The sequence below is a fragment of the Pezoporus wallicus genome, unplaced genomic scaffold (assembly GCF_028554395.1).
Source record: "Pezoporus wallicus isolate ANWC-B61680 ecotype Strahan unplaced genomic scaffold, APGP_CSIRO_Pwel_v1 contig_8143, whole genome shotgun sequence".
Lineage (NCBI taxonomy): Eukaryota > Metazoa > Chordata > Aves > Psittaciformes > Psittacidae > Pezoporus > Pezoporus wallicus.
In genome coordinates this window covers 184,913-205,608 of record NW_026636259.1, presented here as the reverse complement: position 1 = coordinate 205,608, position 20,696 = coordinate 184,913, and the positions used below count along the sequence as shown (strand labels likewise).

At 44.5% G+C, this 20,696-nt stretch overlaps 1 protein-coding gene across 2 annotated transcripts; it reads left to right on the top strand.

The window, feature by feature from the left end:
* Nucleotides 1-820: 820 nt before the first annotated feature.
* YWHAE (tyrosine 3-monooxygenase/tryptophan 5-monooxygenase activation protein epsilon) lies at nucleotides 821-20,258 on the top strand. 2 transcript variants are annotated; one of them, XM_057399502.1, is made up of 7 exons: nucleotides 8,165-8,217; nucleotides 8,587-8,644; nucleotides 9,959-10,158; nucleotides 15,464-15,570; nucleotides 16,097-16,303; nucleotides 16,431-16,567; nucleotides 20,089-20,258. In XM_057399502.1, exons 1-7 carry the CDS (start codon nucleotides 8,194-8,196, stop codon nucleotides 20,139-20,141), a joined length of 786 nt encoding a protein of 261 aa, XP_057255485.1. In that variant the 5' UTR covers nucleotides 8,165-8,193; the 3' UTR covers nucleotides 20,142-20,258. The 2 variants fall into 2 exon arrangements, with proteins under 2 accessions (XP_057255484.1, XP_057255485.1); XM_057399501.1 differs by lacking the exons at nucleotides 8,165-8,217; nucleotides 8,587-8,644 and adding an exon at nucleotides 821-1,024.
* Nucleotides 20,259-20,696: the final 438 nt, after the last annotated feature.

Genomic DNA, 20,696 nt, shown 5'->3' with positions numbered 1-20,696 from the left:
TGCGCTTCCACACCTCGGGAAGGCCGAGTCTTTATCCTGCCCATCCGGAGACACTGCGGAAAGACAGATACAAGACTTCATTCCCAGCGACCCTCAGCAAATCTTTGAAGATGAAATTTATGCTTTATTCTCTTTTGAGTTTCCTCAGACCATTCTGATGTCAGAAATTGAGGCGTTATCTCAATTATTTCAGAGCTTTCTCAGTTTTTTTCTCTTCATAAGTACTCTGTGAACTAGCGAAAAATGCAATTTTAACTTCCAGTTCTCCCAGCCTCTTAAAACTGTGAAATTACCATGTCCCACGTCAGACACAGCACTGGAGGTGATACTTTGCTTGAGTAAACAGCCTGGAGAAACCGCAGCAAGCTGCCAAATCAGCCCTTCTGCCTTTCACTGCTTAGATTCCCCATTGTGTGCGGAGCATACCCGGTGGTTTGTACGGAGACACACGCAGAGGTATTCAGACAGCGTCTGAGGGCAGCAGAAACGCTTTCTCTCAGAGGAACGGGAGCGCTGAGGGAAACGCCGCCCTCCATGAGCACCCCTCAGCCCCAGCGCTGGCGGCCCACCCTCAGGCGAGGCAAGGCCCGCGGGCACCCTGCGAGCAGCTCGGCCCAGCCCCACCCGCCATCGGCAGCCCCGCACCTCGCCCCTCCGCCTCCTCTGGCACAACGGCGCCCTCTCGGCTCCGGCCCCGCCACAGCCGGGCGGGGAAGCGGCGGCTCCGGCTCCGTCCCCGCCATCCCCGGCCGCCGCCTCCCGCCCGTCGCTAAGGAGCCGCCGTTGCCATGGGAGGCCGCAGGACGCATGCGCGCACTTGCGCAAGTGCCCGGATGCAGCGGGAGGAGGGGCTGCCGCCATATTTGCCCAGAGAGCAGCGAGCTGGTAGCTGCTGAGCCCCCCGGACCCATCGGCTTCCATCCGCCCCGTGCATCCCCGGCGCCGCCCCTCCTGCAGGACATGGACGATCGGGAGGACCTCGTCTATCAGGCCAAGTTGGCTGAGCAGGCCGAGCGCTACGATGGTGAGCGCTGGCCGAGGCCGTGCAAGGCCAAGGGGAGAGGGAGGGAGCGGCCACAAAATGGCGGCTGGGCGGGGGGGGGGGGTATGGGCGGAGGAGGAGGGGGGCTCAGACAAAATGGCGACGAGAAGCGCCCCAAGAGGGTGGTGGAGCTGGGGATGGGGGCCCTGAAGGAGTGGGTGTCTTGGGCCTGGGCGGGGCCCGCTTCGGGGGGGCGGTGGCGGCAGAAGCCGGGAATAAAATGGCGGCCGCGAAGGGCGAGCCCCGGGGGGAAGGGGAGCCGCCCCCGCCTCGGGGGGGGCCGACAAAGAGACCTCGTTGCCCCTCATCGTGCCGCTGACCGCCGCGGCCTGAGGCGGCTGTGGTGGGGCCGGTCCGGGCCTCGCGGAGCGCGGCGGCGTGGGGCTCAGGTCGGCTCGCCGCAGACAACGCCCAGCGCCGTGCTCTCCGGAAGGTGGGTGCCCGGCTCCCTCGGGAGGGGATGCTGGGGGGAGGCTCGCTCGCCCTATGGGGTGCCCGAGGGAGGGGGGTAGCGCTTTTCTTTCTTTTCGCCGTCGGTCGGACATAGTGCCGCTCCTGGCAAACCCAGAGAGAGCGAGCTCTCACCGTGGAGGGATCGAGTCCATGATACTTCATTGCCTGAAGGAAATGTGTGTGCTTTCATTAGGTGGTAGGCATTATTACAGATCGCTTTATTTTCCTACCTTTGTCTTTTCATCCTTTTCCCCCTGTAACTTTGGGCGCAATTCCTGATCGTATCTGGCTGAAAAGTGGCAGAGTGGAGGAACTGGTACCCCTGAATGATGTCTCTAGCTCCCAAAACGTCTATTTCGTTATCCATGTTTCCCTTGCATATAATAGAAAGGGCCTTTAATTTTCTCAATGGTGTTACTCTCCGGGGAGTGTTACTTTTGCCTTAAGGCCTTATGCTTACTCATTTAAAGTAAATAAATCCCTTTATAGGTTACATTTCATTTAGAAGTAGGAAGACACTCCAGATATTTGCTGTTCGTAATTTTCATAGCATAGACAAAATTGACCAAGTTCTGGCCAAATGACATATTTTTTAGAGAGTTGTGCTTGAAAAGCTCCCAGTAACACTATTGCAGAACACCTGAACAAGGCGTGTTTTGGGGAGAAAAGCAGAAACTGTAACAAAAAAAAGGAGAGCCTAAACAGGACTCCCTTCTGTGACCATTCCAGTAGGGAAACGAGGTAGAACTGAGAATTGCACAACATGGAAGGAGTCACTTCTTCACAGTAAGTGTAAGAAGTAAGAGAAAAAATAACCCCCACCCCCAATCCAGATATTGGAGTACAACATAATTGACTTGTGTGGAGGGATACGTGCGGTTCCATAGTCCGCAGTAAGTGTGGACTTACTGAGGATTTGGGTATTTTTCTGTGTCTTAATTACCTACCCTAAAGGATGTGAGATGAGAAGATGCATTTCTTCCCCCCTCTGATCCCCTCTCCCAATTCCAGTATCATTCCAGGGCTTGGTTTGGTGGGTAGGGAGAAGAGGGTTCTCCACCTGGTACAGATGAGTCAGTGCAACTGAAGTGCTGGCTTTGATTTGAGTGGAAACCCAGGCTGGTTGCTTGGCCAGCATCCTGGAGGATTCATCACCTTTGGAAGTTTTTGAGGCAGGACTGTCTTCCTGGTGTTGGGTTAAGTCAGTGGTAAATCAGTTATTTGGGAAATAATCAGCTTCTACCCCATTGTAGAGATCTGCAGTGCAAACCAACCAGACTTCTGTCAACTAATAAAAATTGATTAGTAGAGAATTGCCTTGGTGCAGCGTTTCCCTCAGTGGACTTTCTATTCTACCAGCATCATGGATATGGGTGAAACAAGGTGGCTAGATGAAAATGTGAAACGTTTCTTAGGCAGTACTGTATCTGAATGGTGACGGGACTGTTACCGTTTAGGAGAAGCACTAAACTTAATCAGTGCTGTGGCTTTTAGACTTGCAAAGTTTGTTGGAATCGAGCTGAGTAAATAAATTTAAGGTGCACCCTCCAGTTCTGCTCCCAGTTCTAAATGCATCTCCGTGGCTCTTACATCCAAAGCCTGGAAGAATATGTACTGTAGGTACTGTTTCAGCATCTAATTCTGTATTCTTGTTCAGTGAAACAGTAAACTATTGGCATAATTCTTGTTTCTGAGAAATACTGAGTTCTGCCAAGATAGCTGTTCAGTAATTCTCTGAACAAAATTGTTGGAAAGCAGTATGGTGAAATAAGTTAGTCTTAATTTTGCTCTTCAGTTTGGTCTTTGAGATAGATGCCCATGAAGTAAGGGTTATTAATTGACCTGTATAAAATGGTGTGATGGTAAGTACTGTCCACGGGTCTGTGGGGATACAGATCTCATGTGTAACTTGGGTATGAGTGTGGAATGACCATATTTCATGTTCGGTAGCAGGATAGCATTAAGTTTTGTCCCATCTTCCCATGACTTCAGAAGGGTGGTGTGTGGTGGGTTGCTTTTTTTGTATGGTTTGTGGTATTTATAGCAGCACTTATGGTGGGCATCTGACTGTAGCTTCTTTGGTGTTACTTACCTGACCCATTTAGAGAATTCGTGAAGTCTTGGAAGCTGTATTTGGGGACCTGTTGGGAGTTAATCCTATATCCGTGCTGTCCTCAGTATACTGGCCCAGATTAAGGGGACAACTTTCTAGGTACTTTTGTGGTGTAGGTAGCACTTAAGCCCTGATCTCTAGAGATATTAAGAGATTTGGGTAACTGACTATCTTCACAGATCTGCTTTAGCATGTCATGACAAATCACAAAATGCCAGGAAGCTTACTTAGAATACAGGAAGCTTTGTGAGAAATCTCACTTAGTGCTGTTCTTTCAAAGACTATTATTAATAGAATAATACATTAACTATAACCTATTTTTTCTTCCCCAGAAACAATTGGACTAGGTAACATTATGTTGTTTTTTGACATTATCTTACATTTGAGTCATTTATATTAAAAAAAAAAGTGTATCTTGGTTCTTGTAGACTGCTGCTGAATGTTGAAACCATTTCTTCATTGTGGAAGCTAAGTAATATCTTTTAATCAGGAGAGAAGCAAGCTATGACTGTAAACGAGAACTTAGACTCTGGACAGCAGTTTTGTACTATGTCATGAAGTATATGAGTTAAGATTTACATAGAGTATAATTCAGGTGACGTGAAAGGAGTGTGGGTAGGTTGTTTGTCCCCAAAAGCAGATAATGGGTCAAGGCACAGGTAAGAAGGGAAAAAAAGCCCAAACTATTGGACAGGTCTCCTGATTCCCAATACATCAAGTTAATAGCAGACTCTTAATGTCTTTATAAATCATCTGTCAGGGAAATGTGTCTATTATGAAGGCAGTACTGTGTGCAGCAGTGGTCTCCATTTGAGATTTGAACCTATTAATATCTGTTTGCAGAGGACTTGTCTCTTTCAAGCAAATACCAAGCACACTTCGTGTTGTTTGACTTAATGTCAAACATCAAGGTTGGGTTTTGTGCCTGGCTTTTTTTTTCCCCTTCCCCCCACGTTAATGGTTAGTACTTATACCTGTCTGTCAAAGGTCTTACTGTTCTAGTGACATGGGGTATGACTGCTCTCTTTGTCTCAGAATTGGGTAGATGTGAAAGTGCTAGAAGGCAGAAAAATCTCAGTGTATTCCTAAGAAATGTGGGAAGCTAAGAGGTAGATAAAATATGGGCAAGACAATTAGATTGGAGTTAGGAGGAATTGTTTTTTTAAGTGATAATTGTTCACATACTGGGCCATAAAAATGGACTTCTCGTGAGGAGCTGTGTGAGAGGGCCTTCTAGAACTGGCTTCTTGAATCTCCTGAGGTACCAAGAGCAACCAAAGGAGACAAACATCTATAATTAGATGGTTTGATTCTCTGCAAGGAGTCCAGAAGCTGAGTAGGTGTCCATTACATTTGAGTACACTTGAGTGTATTAGCAGATTAGTTGGTAGCAGATCTCAATCAGGCTGAGAAATACACTCAAGTCTTTAGATTTGCCTGTGTATTGCTTTAAACTAAATCTTCTGCTACAGGTACCAGAAAAACCCTGGTTTACTTAGGAAAGTATATGTTCACAGCTTGAAGAGGTAATAGTGATGACTTGGAAATCACATTCATGTTGCAAGAAAGACTTGGGATAGTCCATAGGATTGATTATTCAGAAAATGCCACTGTTGCTTGGATAATTTAGCAGTAGCCCATCTGTTTCTCAGAGTGCATAAAGGTAGGAGTATATTGCAGAGTCATGCAATCAGATGTTGGCAATATCTCTTCTGTGCCAGCTGTATACAGTGAATATTAGGATAATCTGCTGCTTTCTCTGCAAAACATAGTCTAAAGCACTGTGCAGGATGGATATTCCTTGGTATTTTTTTCCCTCTTCTGCCTGTTGGTTGTCTTAACTTGTGGGAACGTAGCTGCTGAGTTCTTTCATGCTTGTATAAAACTTGATCGTTTTGGTACTACATGCTGCAGGTAGGGAGTTTAAGATTGGATTATCAATTTTTAGTGCCTCAGTAGTTGCACCCTGCTTTTAATACTGACTGTACTTGGGATGCTTCAAGCACATGAAAACCTTGAAGAAAAATCTCAAACCTGTATAGTGTATGGGGAATGCTGTAAATGGGTAAATGTAAAGGGTAAATGCTGTGCTCATTTTACGCTTTTGGAACCATGGTGCAGTGCTGCATAGTGGGGTGAGCTAATCTGCTAAGCCCCTGTTGAAAGAGGGGTGTCCTCTCTTCCCTGGCTGTTTTTCTCTACTCTGACTAGAACTTGGGTTCTGGTCTGACTCTTAGGGCCTGTTCAGTTCCCTAAATTACAAGCTTATTTGTTGGTTTTCTGGGTGGTTGTTTCTGAGCTGGTGACCTGAGCCAGCCAGTTGAGAGGTCAAAAGAAGTGTTGGGCTGTGAAAGCTGAGAATTGATAGGGATAGAGGGAAAGCCTCCCCCTCAAGCTGCTGGCAGGTTTAGCTGTCTCTTAAATCTCACTTGCCAAATGCAGGATTTCTTAAGAGAACAGAAAAACCCAGTGTGGGTAATGTAACAGTGTGTTCAGAAGAAGAGTTCCTGATGGATGAAATGATGAGCTCTACCTTTTCTTGGCTTAAATTTGGAGCTGATAGTTGCAGTGAATAGGATGGTGCCCACTGATGCTGGGTGGAAGCCTGCAGTTGTAGAAAAACTCAGTCTATGGGCGTTAATCTTCACAGATACACTCTTCACTTAATGAAGAAAATAACATTTGCCCCTGTTTCTTCAGCTCTTCTTGCATTTGTTCTTAGCACTTTGCTGCTTCTGCTGAGTTAGTACTTAATATTTCCTCCCATTTTTCTGGATCACAGATGTTAGCACGTTCCCAGCACGGATCACTGTGTGATTCCACTCGTGATCTTTCTAGTTCTGAACACTTGAGTTTTCTATTGATACCCTGTTTCCTGTCTTTCAGCCAAGTGTTTATCCATGTGAGGACTTCCCTTCCTATTTCATGGCAGTTGAGTTCCTCAGAGAAACTTGGGTGAGGGACCTTGTCAAATGCATTTGGGAATCCAGGTAGACCATGTCAGTCGATCCTTCCTTGTCCATAGGCTTGACCCATTCAAAGCATCACAGAAGATTTGTGAGGTGTTACTTGCTTTTCCAGAAGTTCATGCTCTACCTTATAGTGTTTATGCATATACCCACTTATTCAGTAATTCCTATTAGCTTAACCTCTTGGGAGCATTAAGTTAATGGTTCTGTAGATCCTCTTGACTGTCTCCTGGAACCCTTCTTGAGTATTAGCATAGTCTTACATCTGCTTTGTGTTTGCTGTTGCTATTAGAGTCTTAAACAAGACATTATATCCAACAGTTTAGAATGAAATACTTTAATTTGAACTCTTACGACTTAATACTGCTCTTCTTTCATTCATTCCAAGAATGAACAAGTACAAGACTAGTACTGAGTCTTCTCTGAATGGTGGTTATGGTGCATGATCTTTTGTGGTGAACACATGTGGGAAGATTCCTTTCTGCTCTGTTCATATCCTTGCATCACACTCAGCTTTTAGTAGACACTGGCTACCCCTTTGGTATAGTCTACTCCTGCTTAAGTTTTGTATCCTATACTGCAAAGATTTACCTAGAAGTTTCCTTATCTACTGTGCCCTTTGTGCAGATTCTGTGTGTTGGTCCCTAGCAGATGGTTATCAGACACACACTTCTCAATACTTGTAGAATTCCCCATTGCTTTTTAGCTTAAAGTAAGGAATAATCTTTTGTCTTTCACATTAAAACAAACAAAAAAACCCAATCCCAAGCAACGTACCAGGCTGTTTTAAGTATCTTTCTTAGGTAGCACTCGGTGTAGTGGTGACCACTGTCCAGATCCTTTGTGCTTTCCAAGCTATGTATGCATGTCTTCACTGTTGCTCCACAGTGGCTGGAGGCGAGTCAGCTATCTTTGCAATGAGGTGCATATTAATCATAATAGTAGACTTTAGGAACAACAAAAAACAACAGCACAGGTGTTATTGTAGTTTTGTAGTATCTTAAGCAATTGCTTTGAGTCTTAGTTAAATGCCCTTTTTTGTTAGCATATACAAACCTGATCAGACCAGATGTCTGGTTTTTGTGATGCTTCTTGTAACAGCCAGCAGCAAATGCCTGGGGAAGAGTATAAATCTCGGGTGTGTCATTCTCCAGAATATTCCCTTACCCTTCCATATCTTATACTTTGGGGATTTCCTGCGCTGATGGTATGTTCTGACAGTAGCATAATAAAGTGACAGCCACAGTCATCTGAAAAAAAACCTGGAAGGTAACCACTGAAACTACAGTATTTGTCTTTCTGAACCTGCATAACACTAGTTTTTCCATAACACAGCATAAGCATCTCTGGATTGTGTGTGCAGTGAGTTGTCATTGCTGCAGTAATCCTTATTACTAAAATGTAATCTCGGACTTGCATTTTTGTCTTGAATGGTCTCTGAGGTTTTCACATCAGGGTGAAAGGTAAAGCTGTACTTACAACTTAAATACTTGCTCTGTTAGCAGGCATAGATGGCTTTGTTAGAATTAGTTCTCTATTGGAGAAGATACAAAAGCAAAAGGACAGCATAACTGTATTGCTGAGTGATTAAAGGCTTAAACTTTCAGGGCTGGATTATGGCTTTACTGTGGAAGACCAAGGTATGTGCATAACATTACTTTGTCTTGTTGAAATACCAGCCCAGATACTTGTATTCTGAGTCAAAATTGGCTCTTTGCTAAACTAGAAACATTCTTCTCCAACAGCTTTGTAGGTAGGCTGATAAATCTTTCTCTTTGGGCAAGATACTTGTTTATAGGTGGGATTCTAATTTGTAATACATGCTCTGCTCAGTGGGTAAATCACAGCTTGTAAAGGTTTTATTAAATCCTTGGTAGTTTTTTTTTTGTTACTGTCTGTGATTTGGAGAAGCAAAGTCTACTGTTGGAGGTAGGGATTCCCCCCCCGGGTAATGGAGTCACTACAGAGTGTGGAGACCTGTTGGAGACTGATAACGTTGTTCCTGCCAGGAGAAAAAGACTGAGCCTACGGTTTCTGTTGCTGACGTGGCTTATGCCTGTGAAGATGGTGAATTTTGGCACCCAAGGACAAAAATGACAGTTAAGTTTCATGAGTTTCCCACTGCTCGTGCTGCCATGACACAGCAGAACATAATGACATCAAATGGTGGGGGTGGAATGATGAGTAGGCAGGATAAATAGGCCACAGAACTGTGAGGCAAGTAGGCTATGTCACCCTGTGCATCACCATGCTTTTAGCAGACTTAAGTAGTCATTCTAGTGTCCCTCTACCTGGCAGATAGCTCAGAAACTGTTATCCTGTTGAGTAGGTGGTGTACTTGGGTCTTAATCTCATTCATTAATGCCCTTCTTTTCATCTGTGGGGTTCCCAGCAGTTTGAGAAGCTGGAAGGTAAATGGTGAATGAGCTGAAGCACTGTGTGGCAGGACAAAACCTGTGCCTCCTGAGTGTCTCATCCTAGCCTCTCAATTAGGGTCTGTTTAACACTTTTGTCTTTTCTATGTCGCAAGCAATCATACTGTGGTTAGGTAATGAAAGGATTATAACCTTCCTTAAGTGGTTCAAGCATTTGCTTCCACTTGAGTAGAGGAAAGCTGTATTTAGTCATAATTGTTTTAACCTGAGGTTTAGAAGTCCTTTCCAAAAGGTTTAAACTATAAATATCAAATACTTGATATTTTGTGTGTTAATTTTCAGTGTAAGTAGCTGCTTGGCATGAGTAGATATGGTTCCTCTGAGTATCCTCAGGATGACTGTTTTGTTGCTTCTCTAAGTGCCTCATTTCTCATTTGGTGGTTCCCTTTGGCACCTTGAGTTGCTTTCCTAATGGCAGTACTCACACTTCATCTATTCAAATCTGGATGTTAGACTCTATTCCAGTTGACACATCAGTGGAGCCTTCTGTACTTCTTCAGTTTATTCTCACTGTGCTGAAAGCCAGGTTACATTTGTTCATGTTCTTCTCACTATTTGTTGCCTTTTCTGAAGCACTCAGAAGAGCTGGCATTCCTGTAGGATTGGACTGGTAACTCTGATCTGCTGTGGAAAGCATGCTTGCTGCTAAATCCTTTAGTCTGTCTCTTAACAACCCCCAGAAAACCCACCCAAACCAAAACCTAAACTATCTATAAAGGCTTTTGGGGGGGACCCTTGTCAAATACATTTAAAAGAACATCAGATACTTCCTTTGTTCACGTGCTCATTGATTTGTTTGGAACACTCCAGCATAAAAGTGAGGCGAACTGTGTATGAAAGGAGGAGGGAAGCTGTTTTCATAAGCTATCATTAACGTACAGCTTGCATCAAGTGGTTTGACAGATGCTTCAGCTCCGAGAATAATTGTCTGGCCTTTTCCTCCTAGAAATGGTTGAGTCAATGAAGAAAGTGGCTGGAATGGATGTGGAGTTGACAGTGGAAGAAAGAAACCTGCTTTCTGTCGCATATAAAAACGTGATTGGCGCCAGAAGAGCTTCCTGGAGAATAATCAGCAGCATTGAACAGAAAGAAGAAAACAAAGGTGGAGAAGACAAATTAAAAATGATCCGGGAATATCGGCAAATGGTAAGATGTAGTTGGTGTTGCAGAATAATGCCACTTAGTTAAGGTCCAGTGTTGTTGTCCTTGCCATAACTCTCCTGATGCTCTAGATAGGTAGCAGTGTGGTGACCTGTTATAAGGTGACTGTCTTGAGAGGATGAAGCTTGTTCTTTTTCTGGAGGATAAATAACACTTGGTGAAGGGGGGGAGGTTGGGTGTTCCTGTGTAAACACTCACAAGGGCAGTAGACTGGAAGGAGAAAGGGAGGGGTTTTCCTTCAGTGCAGCTATTATTTGCTAAGCATTTGAACTAGGCTGGCACTTTCTCTTCCTTGCTTAAGTGTGAGGCTGCATGTGCTCAGGAGGCCTTTTTCTTTCCCCTCCAACCTGATTTACCCCAACCAATGTTGTTTGGAAAATTAACCATGTCAAAGGTATGTTTGGCTGTTAAGCTTCTACCTCTGATGAAAGCCGCTTTGGATCATTCAGACTTTGACACCTGGGGCTTTTGCAGTACTCTGCCTTACCTAGTTCAAGGCATTAACACTGTTAGTTGAAATGCCAGTGAGGAAGGATCTTCAGTGGTGTTCTTGGCACAAAGCTGGGCCATGTGAAACCAAATGGCTGTTTTCTTTGACTCCTTATCACTGTGATGGGTGCATTTCATGTACATTAGCTTTGTTTTCTTCCTTCTTCCCTTGAAACTAAGTGCTTCACAGAAGAGTAGTTGCCTGGTTAGGCTTGATAATTGAATTGGCAGAGCTCAGACAGCAGTGCCTATGTTGAAATGAGTATTGGGGTAGTGTGGCTTCTCTGACAGCATCTCATTCTTGATATGTAGAATTTTAAGTTTCTTCTTGTCCTAAACTGGTCAGCTACACTGACAGCAGTTAAAGCAACCCATTTGAGATAAAGCATTCCCATATTCCTTATGGATTCCTATGGTCATCTTAACTGTGAAGCTTGCATGTGCAATAACCTCTAGGGTGTTGCTGTTTTCTTTCTGTCTCTCTGTAGAGAAAAATGGATCCACATAACTTCATGCTGACTCTAGTCAGTCTGTGCAGCTTTACCTAAAATGGAGAGCTTGGAGCAGGCTTTGACTTTTGTCAGGAAGGGCTAATGAAACCTTCAGCTATAAGAGCAGTCAGCTTTGTTCCCCCCTGCCCCACCTTCCTTAGATGATGGTTTAGCACAGCACAGGCATGCTCCTGTGTTTAAATCCCCCACGTTTCTGCACATCTCTTAATCTCCATTATTTCATGACAAGTGCCTCCACATGGTTCAGCTCTTCACTCAGGGAAACAGTGGAGTCTATTATATCACCTGGCACTGATTCATATACCACCAATGGAAATGATGTTGGCTTGCAAATCTTTCCTCGGGAATGGCTCTGGCCTGCTTTCTGTTGACTCACAGGGTTTCTGTTGCTCCATGGAATTGTTCAAGTTGTGAGTTTCTAATTTTATGCTGGCATGTTGATGGGATGAGGCTCTGCCAGTTACATAGAGTCCCAAATACCATTTCTTGATGGGTGTCTGAAATCTTCCTACCAGAACATATAAGACAATAGCTGTCAGATGATTGTTTAAATTTGTCTTAACACTCTGTGCTTCCAGGGTTGTTTTTGCACAGGGTTTTGTAGGCAGTTACTGTCTTCTGCCAGAGAGCCTTTAATAGTGAAAAGACTTTTTTCCTTGTTTTTGAAAGGACTGTAAAAAAGGCTTTGCTCTGTATCTCTCTCTTTGTGAAGAGACCAAGTGCCATGCCGAACAGACCGATGTGCAGGAAATGTATGTAGTCCTTGAGTACCTATTGAGAGAGAAGGCCAGATGAAATGCAGGGTTGTGCCAACAGTATCTTCAGCTGTTAAATCCTTAAAGGGAATAGCTATGACAGTTGCTGTAGGTGGAAGAGTGCTTTGGAGAACTTTAATGCCTTTCCATACCAGAGACAGATGAACAGTGTCAGCTCTAGCTTGGGTTTTCCAGGAGGCTATCAACTGCAGCTGAAGATTAGATCCTGTTTGTAGCTGCTGGGAGACTTAATATGAGTTAGCAGCTGCTGTAAAGAGAGTGTTAATGGGCTTACCAAGATGGCATGGGAGTAGTAAGGGTGCATTGAGCATACTGCAAAGGTTTGGATGATGCTTCTTACTGTCATTGCTGGAACGGTAACACAGCTGTCCTGTTGTCGTGCTTTGTGCTTCTCTGCAGAGATGAGGTCTGGTGCAGGCTCAGCAAAGTTCAGGTTATTGTTCTTACCTTGTCCACAAATACCTGCTCTTGTAGCATTTCTCAGAGTAAGTTGAGTTGTGTGGGGGCTGACAGGCTGAGCTGAAAGCCCTGGAGAGTTGGAGGGAAGTAACATCTTCAGGAAACACCTCTCCTACCACCTGAACTTGGGTGTATGAGCGTGCTCAGCTATGAAGTGCTGCTCAAGTTGAAATGGAAGTGTAGTTTGTGTGAAAGCAATTATTTAATGGTGTCGGTGTACATCAGTATTTATTGCAGCTTAGCACATGGCTCTTAAATGGTTGGAGTTCGTTTGAGCTACTGTCCAATGTGACCTGGGGCAGAACTCTGAGGGATGATGGTGTTGTCAGAATAGGGCTGGGCTGGTTTTGTCTGAGGCATACACTAGGCAATACTGAGAGGTAATTGGAGATGCCAGGCTGTGCCTTTACCCAAACCACTAAAGATAAATGTAGCAAAACCCATAGATAGCCATGGGGGGAAATTCCACTTCTTGCTTCTTTTGAAGGCAAGCTGCTTTTCTGGGTCCTGTGGCCATTTGGATACACAAAAGTAGAGCCCCAGGCTTTCTCATCTGACTGCATCTTTGTAGATGAGCAGAGAGGCCTGCGTCCTTCATCCTCAAGAGCTTGGTGTATGTCTGCATGTAACAAAATTCATTTCATGCAGTAAAACCAAATCCCTTCCGTAATACCATAGGAGAAGTAACCTTCCTCTTAACTGGCCCGTATGAGTATGTGCGTTCGTAGTGCTCTGGGTTGTATTCTGGGGCAGCTGCAAGGCTCTTCTCCTTCCCTCCCACTTAGAAAGTTGAGGGTATGAATTGGCATAAATGTGGGTGGTTAGCTTGTTTGTTTTGGCAGGGCTGGGAGGGAGGTTGCAGGTTTTAGCAACTGCTTCCTACGTTCTAGTTTCGTGGTGCATCTCAGTTGTGAGGTGCAGCTATTTTGGGGGCTACGTACTAAAACAGGTCAAAGAACTAGCGCAGGTTACCCTTCCCCTGGTTGCTTCTAATAAGTTTCCTTTTTTAGATCACCAGGTGGTTTACAAGCTTTTGTATCTGCAGAGCTAAGAACACAGTCTGGAATCTGATTAAGCCAGCACTATCACTGAAATATAGAAGCAGGGTGCCTATGGGGTCAGCAGTCTTTCCTTGCTGGTCAGAGCCTCTAGTACCCTATGTCATTTGGAGCTGGAATGGTGATAGACCCTAAACCTATAGTTTCTGAATGCTCTGAACAAGCTTAGTGTGGGCTCTTGTGCTGCTTTGCTGCTTTGAAGAGCTCATTGAGCCACTCTGTCTACAACAGATCCTTGTAAAAGAGCTTTTAGGGTTTTGGTGGGGGTTTCTTGTTTTGTTCTTCATTTATATATAACATATTCAAACTAAGCTTGGTCAGGACATTTGCCCTGGACAGCAGCTGATCTCTGATAACTTGTGTGAATGATCCTTTAAGCAAAGCTGTAAAAGGTCTGTCTGGGCTGAAATAGACGTTTGTACGTGTATGGTTATTTAACAAAAGAGGATTAGAAACTGATTTAATTCTTTGCAGTTTTGCTGAAGATCTCTCTGCAAAAGAAGTCATTGAAAAAGAGGATCAAGAGGAAAGAAGTTTGCAGGAACTCACTGCTGGCCAAAGGTTTTCTAGCTTTTGTAGCCCAAGAACATATGAAGTAGATTCTTCTCAAGTTGACCATATTTCAGCAACTTCCTTAAGCATTTGTCACATAACTTTATAGCATCTAACTCCTCCTCTGAACATTAGGGCATTCTGACATTGTACATGACATCTGCTGTAGATTGATTTCTCTAAAGGAACTCCTGCACATCTAAGCAGTTTTGTACAAATCAGTCTGTGTATGTATGTGCCAGCTTAACATCTATTTTGGATTTGTAGTTTTAACAGCTTTTGAGGGTAGATGTGGTGGTAACAAACCCTAATAGAGCTCTATGGTGATAAAAATACTACATGGCAAGAAAAATGCTTAAAGAACTGCAGGGGTGGGAGGATGCAGAGGGATAATGGACTAAGTAAGGCAGCTCTTGTGATCCAGGGCATGCAGTTTCGGGTAGTTTCTTCTAACTAAATTGATGCCTTTGCTTGAAACCCTCTGCCTCATCATGCATAAAAGTAGCTTGAGCCAGTGAACCAACCACTGCTACTGTGAAGGACATGGGATGCTCAGAGCAAGTCTTCTTTTGGCAATGTTGATGGCAAAAGACAGGGTGTTTGGGTATACTTGGTTTCGTTGCTTTCAGGTGTGGAACTTTCTGTGGTAAACCCTAACCTCATAGACCTTGCTTTATATTCTAAATTAAAGGGGAAAATGAAGGTGCTGTGACCATATTTTCAACTTTGGCTGTTAACATTCAACATCTGTTTTTAAATAACCCATCTATAAAGAGTTTTCTTTGGCCACAGATCTCAGTGTTGATGATTCCTGCTTTATCTCTGAGTTGGTGCACTCTGCCTTTTTTGCCTGCTCCTGGAGTCTGTTTTCCTCTCGTATCTGACCTTTATGTGTGACACATCTTTATTCTCTTCTGATAACTCCCTGATATTTGTCTTAAGGCTCTTCTGTTAGAGCTTTGCCTCCCACGTAGTCACTGGAAGCTTGTTCTGAAGGTGTCACTTAAACTCTAGGGTGCAGTGGAGCTTAGCTGATTTGTATTAATGACCTTCAAATTATCCCCTTCACCAGTGCTGCTTTGAGGGCAGCCTTCCAGGAGCAAAACCGTAAGGAATTAGGAGTTGTGCAAGCCTTGCAGGAAGGAATTACATATCCTGAGACAAACTTCATGCCGCTGTCTAGTGAGATGTCTTTCCATTATTCAGTTATACATTTCATCCCACATCAGTCCTTGCCTCTCTTGTGCCAGCTGATCACACAGAACTCTTTTGCTTATTGCACTTGTGGAGCAGGTGACTTCTAATGTCACTGTTCTTCTGTCTTCCCTCTTTTGGATTTGTGTGCTGCTGCCTGCTTTGATATTTGGATGCTGTTGAAGTAGCTCTTAGTCTTACGTGCTAACCTCGCCGCTTCTTTTCATTTTGGGTGTGTTTTCCTTTCTAGGTGGAGACTGAGCTGAAGTTAATCTGTTGTGACATTCTGGATGTACTGGACAAACACCTCATTCCAGCAGCTAACACTGGCGAGTCCAAGGTTTTCTATTACAAAATGTAAGTATCATGTGAGGCCACATCATTGGTCTGTCTGAACTAGAGACAGAAATAAAGCAAGATTGATCAGTGCCATGTAGTATCAGCTTCAGAGTTGTATTATCAGGTGGGACTTGGCCTTGGAGTATGGTGCTGTAGTCACTGGTTTGATGCATCTTTTCTGCTTTCTGAAGCACAGTTTAAATCTTGACATGATCAGAGTGTTTTCCTCTGTAGCTGAATTACCTCTTTCTAGGATAGGTACCTATCCTAAATTTGGCTAGTTTAGATGAGATGCATTTGTAGAGACACAGATTAATGATGGAAAGGGTAACACTATGATCTTGTGTACCAATACAAGAAAATAAGTGAATCCAAACTGGTTTTCCTGCATGATGGTTTCAAATTCACTCCAGTACTAACGCACCATTGCAGTAATTCAGCAGCAGTGTCCTTTGTGTGAATATATAAAGAGGAGTTTCTGAACTTGACTGTTAATTTAGTGGGGAAATAAGCACTGCTGACTCCCTAATGCTTCTGTTTCCAGGAAGGGGGACTACCATAGGTATCTGGCTGAGTTTGCCACAGGAAATGACAGGAAGGAGGCTGCAGAGAATAGCTTGGTGGCTTACAAAGCTGCTAGTGACATTGCAATGACAGAACTCCCACCAACACATCCCATCCGCTTAGGACTTGCGCTCAACTTCTCTGTATTCTACTATGAAATTCTTAATTCTCCTGATCGTGCCTGCAGGTAAGTGGTGATTTGGAAGATGGGGATGTGAATACCAGACACAGATGTTGTGAGGCACGGGTTTAACTTGTGCACTCCTGGTTTCTGTTGAGCACTGTGTTCAATCCGATTGACTCTGTGCTTACAGGTTGGCAAAAGCAGCTTTCGATGATGCTATTGCAGAACTGGATACACTGAGTGAAGAAAGCTATAAGGACTCTACACTTATCATGCAGTTGTTACGTGATAATCTGACACTATGGACTTCAGACATGCAGGGTGATGGTAAGTAAACTCTCCTCTGAAATGCTGCTCTCTCCTGACCTCTATCCAGAAGTGAAAGCATGGAAATGTGGATTGGTTGGTGTTTTACCTCTGTCTTTCCTAATAGTTGACCCTCCTGGATTTATGTCCTCCCTTAGCACAGGATTAAGTTGATAGGGGTGACATTAGCTCCTCTCACTTGAAGGGGGGAGGTGTCAGTAATGTCAACTTTCTTTTCCTCCCATCTGTCTGTTTGTGATTATTCTAAAAGCAGTGACCTCACTGAATTCAGCTTTTCCTTCTTAGGCTTGTCATGGTCACCTGTGGTTGTCATTCTGAGAGATGGGAATTGCCAGAGCAGGAGCAAGTACTGCAGCCCATCTTGCTGCCCTTTGTTTTTCAGGTCACTCAGTGTTTCTGTTGGCATTTTAGTGGAGGATTTAGTGCCATGATGCTGTAAAGGTGCAGAGATCAGTAATTCCCATAGCTTTTCTTCTTCTTATGAAGAATTATTGAGTATGAAGGGAAGAGGGGAGAGGGAGTTTGTAAAATGCTTTGTTACCAGAGGAGGTGATGTAGAAGCAGCTTGGAGAAATCTCATTTCCTATTTGAGGTGTTTGAAGGACTTTCTTTAACACTGCCCAAACCCACTAGGTTATACCTCCTAAAGTGGGCCATTGCTGCAGCAAGTACTGAATCCAGAGGGTGGGACACTGCTTCTGCTTACTGGTATCTGATAGTTAAATTGTTAAGTGTCCTTTTGGCATCCCAATGGACTTCCTCCTCTTATACTTTCACATACATGCCAACTTTACTCATTTAGTTCTCTGCATTAGGCCTTCGGTTTCACTGATGATTGGTAGGGAATGAAACATCATCTCTGTATAGAGAAATGAAACTCGTGTTTAAAATACAGCCTGGAGAGAGAAGTGGCAAGAGCTGAATTTCTTTAACTTGGAAAGGGGGAAGAAGTGTCAGTCCTGTTTAATGTACAGTAGGTGCTTAGAGATGCAGAGGTTTGAAACATCACTGCTTAACCCAGAAAATACATGTCTTAAATACTTAAGATGTTACTTGGAGCATGGTGATAGCCTCATAGAGTTACTTTGGAGTACTTCAGTGGTATAGTGTCCATTTGAAAGCAGTTGTGGAGTCTCTTTACCGAGTACCTGTCTTGTGTAGGATTGATGGGTTAGTTACCCGAGAGCTTCCAGCTCTTTGCATAGATCCCAAGAATTGGATGTGTGCTGGTGCCATTTCAGTGCAGTCACAAGGCTGTGGACTGCTGCTGTGAGAGAGCAGCATCAGAACATCGTCCTGTGAGCTGCCACCATGTATCTCTGACAGTGTAGATGTTCACCAGGGTTATTTACAGAGGCTCTGGGTGTTTCTTTTTGCATAGTCTGGATTGACATTTCTCATAACGACCTCCATAGCAAAGCAGATGGATAATTCTGCCCTTCCTGAAGCGTTTCAGATCACCTGGTTACTGCTCATGGAGAACGATGACAAAACTTACACCACTGCAGAACGCCTTAGCATTGTAGTGTGGTTCTTTGGGTTCACATAGAACACGGTGCTCGTGAACAATGTGCACACAGGTGTCAAGTTTTCTCACCACTCACACCATGCTGATGCACTGAGGGCATTTAAAACTGGTGCTTCCAGAACTCCGTATTGCCAAGTGAGGCAGAGACTTTGGAAGCTTGTAAAGGTTCACGGTGGCACTGAGGAAGGAAACTGGTACGGGGGGGATGACACTCAAGGGTTTCTCTTTCACATTCAGCCTTGCCTGTTTCATAGAATCATAGAACAGGGAGGTTTGGCAAGGACCTTAATGTCATCCAGTTCCAACCCCCTGCCATGGGCAGGGACACCTCACACTAAACCGTCTCACCCAAGGCTTTGTCCAGCCTGGCCTTGAACACTCGATTTCAGTTGTGTAGGTTTAGGGCAGGACTCTGAACCGAGGTGTTCCTCAGCTGCTGCACCTTTCATCTCATCTCCTGTATCTTTTAACCATGTCATAGGCCAGCTGTTGAGTTTATTTTCATTGCTTGTAATGTCACCTTCATGATTCCTGTTCTCCCCTTCTTTCCCGCTGTATAGATTCCTAAAGGGAAGTCCAAGTGTTCATTTCCTAAAACCTCTACTTTGTAAGTCTCTGTCATGGCTGAATGAACTTTCCAGTGTCAGTTCCCTGCAGTCACTAACGGTGCTTGCCTCTTGTCGCTCCTGCTGCTCATGAACTGCTTGTGTCTGACTCCATTCTAGGGCTGAGCTGTGACCTGCTGCCCCTGCCCAGGTCCAGTGTGCTTGACTAAGGCCCAAAGTAACGTTGGTTTGGGAACTGAGCTGCATTCCTGGATGGATATTAAGAATATTTGGGCATGAAAAGTACTTTCACAATCGCCTGTTACAGGAGTATTTGCTTACGTGTGTCAACTAGAGCATGCTCAGATCCATTAATCCATCTTCCTGGGTTAGGGCCTCTGCTTCCCTCTCAAGTGATGTGCTTCATAATCCTAAATGTAGACTTTACTGTTGTTGAATGTCAGATGTCTTGTGTTCCTGGAAGCCCACCCTGTATTGTACCTGGTCCTGTGCTGAATCTGGACATGCTGGAAGTCATTAGGCTTGTTGGATTTTAATGCATATCAGCCTCTTTAATGGATAGCTTTTCTGGCCCTCAAACCATCTCGCATGGTTATGGGTAACCATAAAGAAAACACTTTGAGTTTCTCTCATCCATTCACTTCCTCATGCATGGCAGTAGCTGGAGGGTGTAAAACCTTCCCTCTCGCAGCAGAAGCCAGGCAAAGCTGTGCAGGAGGCAACCTGAGTGTAACCCACACTTAACTACAAGAGGTTTTAGGGGGAGATTTCATTCCCCTGCGTGTTGCAGCCTGGGTCAGTAGATCCAAGCCTTCTGTTTTTAAGAGAACATGGAACATTTAATAACACACGTCTGGGACGTGAAGCTGCACTTGAAGCAGGGATGTGGTTTTAGACTTCTTTTGGTACCTTTAATAATGCCTCATCAGCGTTCTTTATAAAATCGACTGCAGGACGTTGCTGTGGGTGAGACTTGAGGGGGTTTGGGTAGAGAAAGCTTGTTTTAAACCCGTTATCCCTGTAGGTAGCGAATAGAGGTCCTCGGGGCTTTCTGGCACAGAAACAAAGGGTTTGGGGAAGGTATTTTGTGACTGAAGGATGCTGAGCCACAACTGTTCTCTTGGCTGTTGATGATCCCATGCACAGGCTGTTTTCAGGACCCGTGGGTTGCTGCTGTTTGTCCTTAAAACAAAAGTCTTCTAATAGCCTGTGCTGCAGCTGTGTGTGAAACGCACCGAGGTGGGGATGAGGCTGAATTCCCATGGGAACGCTTCACTCCGGCCCTGGCCGTGTGACGTGTGTGTGTGTGTGTGTGTGTGCCATCGATGCGAGCGTGTGTTCTGCACGGAGCTGTTAACCTGGGTGCCTGTAGAGAGCCCCCTCGGTGTGTTTAAAAGTGCCCCTCTCCCTCTGACCCCGCTCCGCAGGTGAAGAACAGAATAAAGAAGCGCTGCAGGATGTGGAAGATGAAAACCAGTGAGACACAAAGGCCAACAAGAGAACCCATCTCTGACCATCCCTTCCCCTTCCCCACAACAACCCTCAGTGTCACTCTGAGAACCACCAAATCTGACTTTTACATTGGGGCTCAGAATTTTAGGTTCCTGCCCTGTTGGGTTTCTTTATTTTTATTTTGGTTTATTTTGTTTTGGGGTTTATTTTTGTTTTGTTTTGGGGTTTGGTTGGTTTTTTGGGGTTGTTTTTTTTTGTTGTTTTTTTTTTTTTACACAATTTCAAAGTTCTTAAAGGCAAGAGTGAATTTCTGTGGATTTTACTGGTGCCAGCTTAGAGGTTTCCTTAAGACACTAACAGGTCAAGGCTCGCTCAGCATTACTGTATTGTCTCCCGCCAGATGGGGCAGGGTAGAGTGGCCGTTCCCCCTCGCAGGGCAGGGATGTGTCACAGCCCAGGAGTGCTGGCAGTTCCCCTTTCCTTTTCTAACTGTTTCCAAGTGAATTTTATACCAACGGCGTTGCTCAGCTCGAAGGTCCAGGTTGCTTTTGGGACACGGATCGTAATGGGGTTCGGAACCTTG

Coding starts and splice junctions, on each gene's coding strand:
- YWHAE (XM_057399502.1), top strand. CDS start 8,194: ATGGCTTTACTGTGGAAGACCAAG. Junction 8,218..8,586: donor CTTTACTGTGGAAGACCAAG/GTATGTGCATAA, acceptor TGTTCCTGCCAG/GAGAAAAAGACTGAGCCTAC. Junction 16,304..16,430: donor TCTCCTGATCGTGCCTGCAG/GTAAGTGGTGAT, acceptor CTGTGCTTACAG/GTTGGCAAAAGCAGCTTTCG.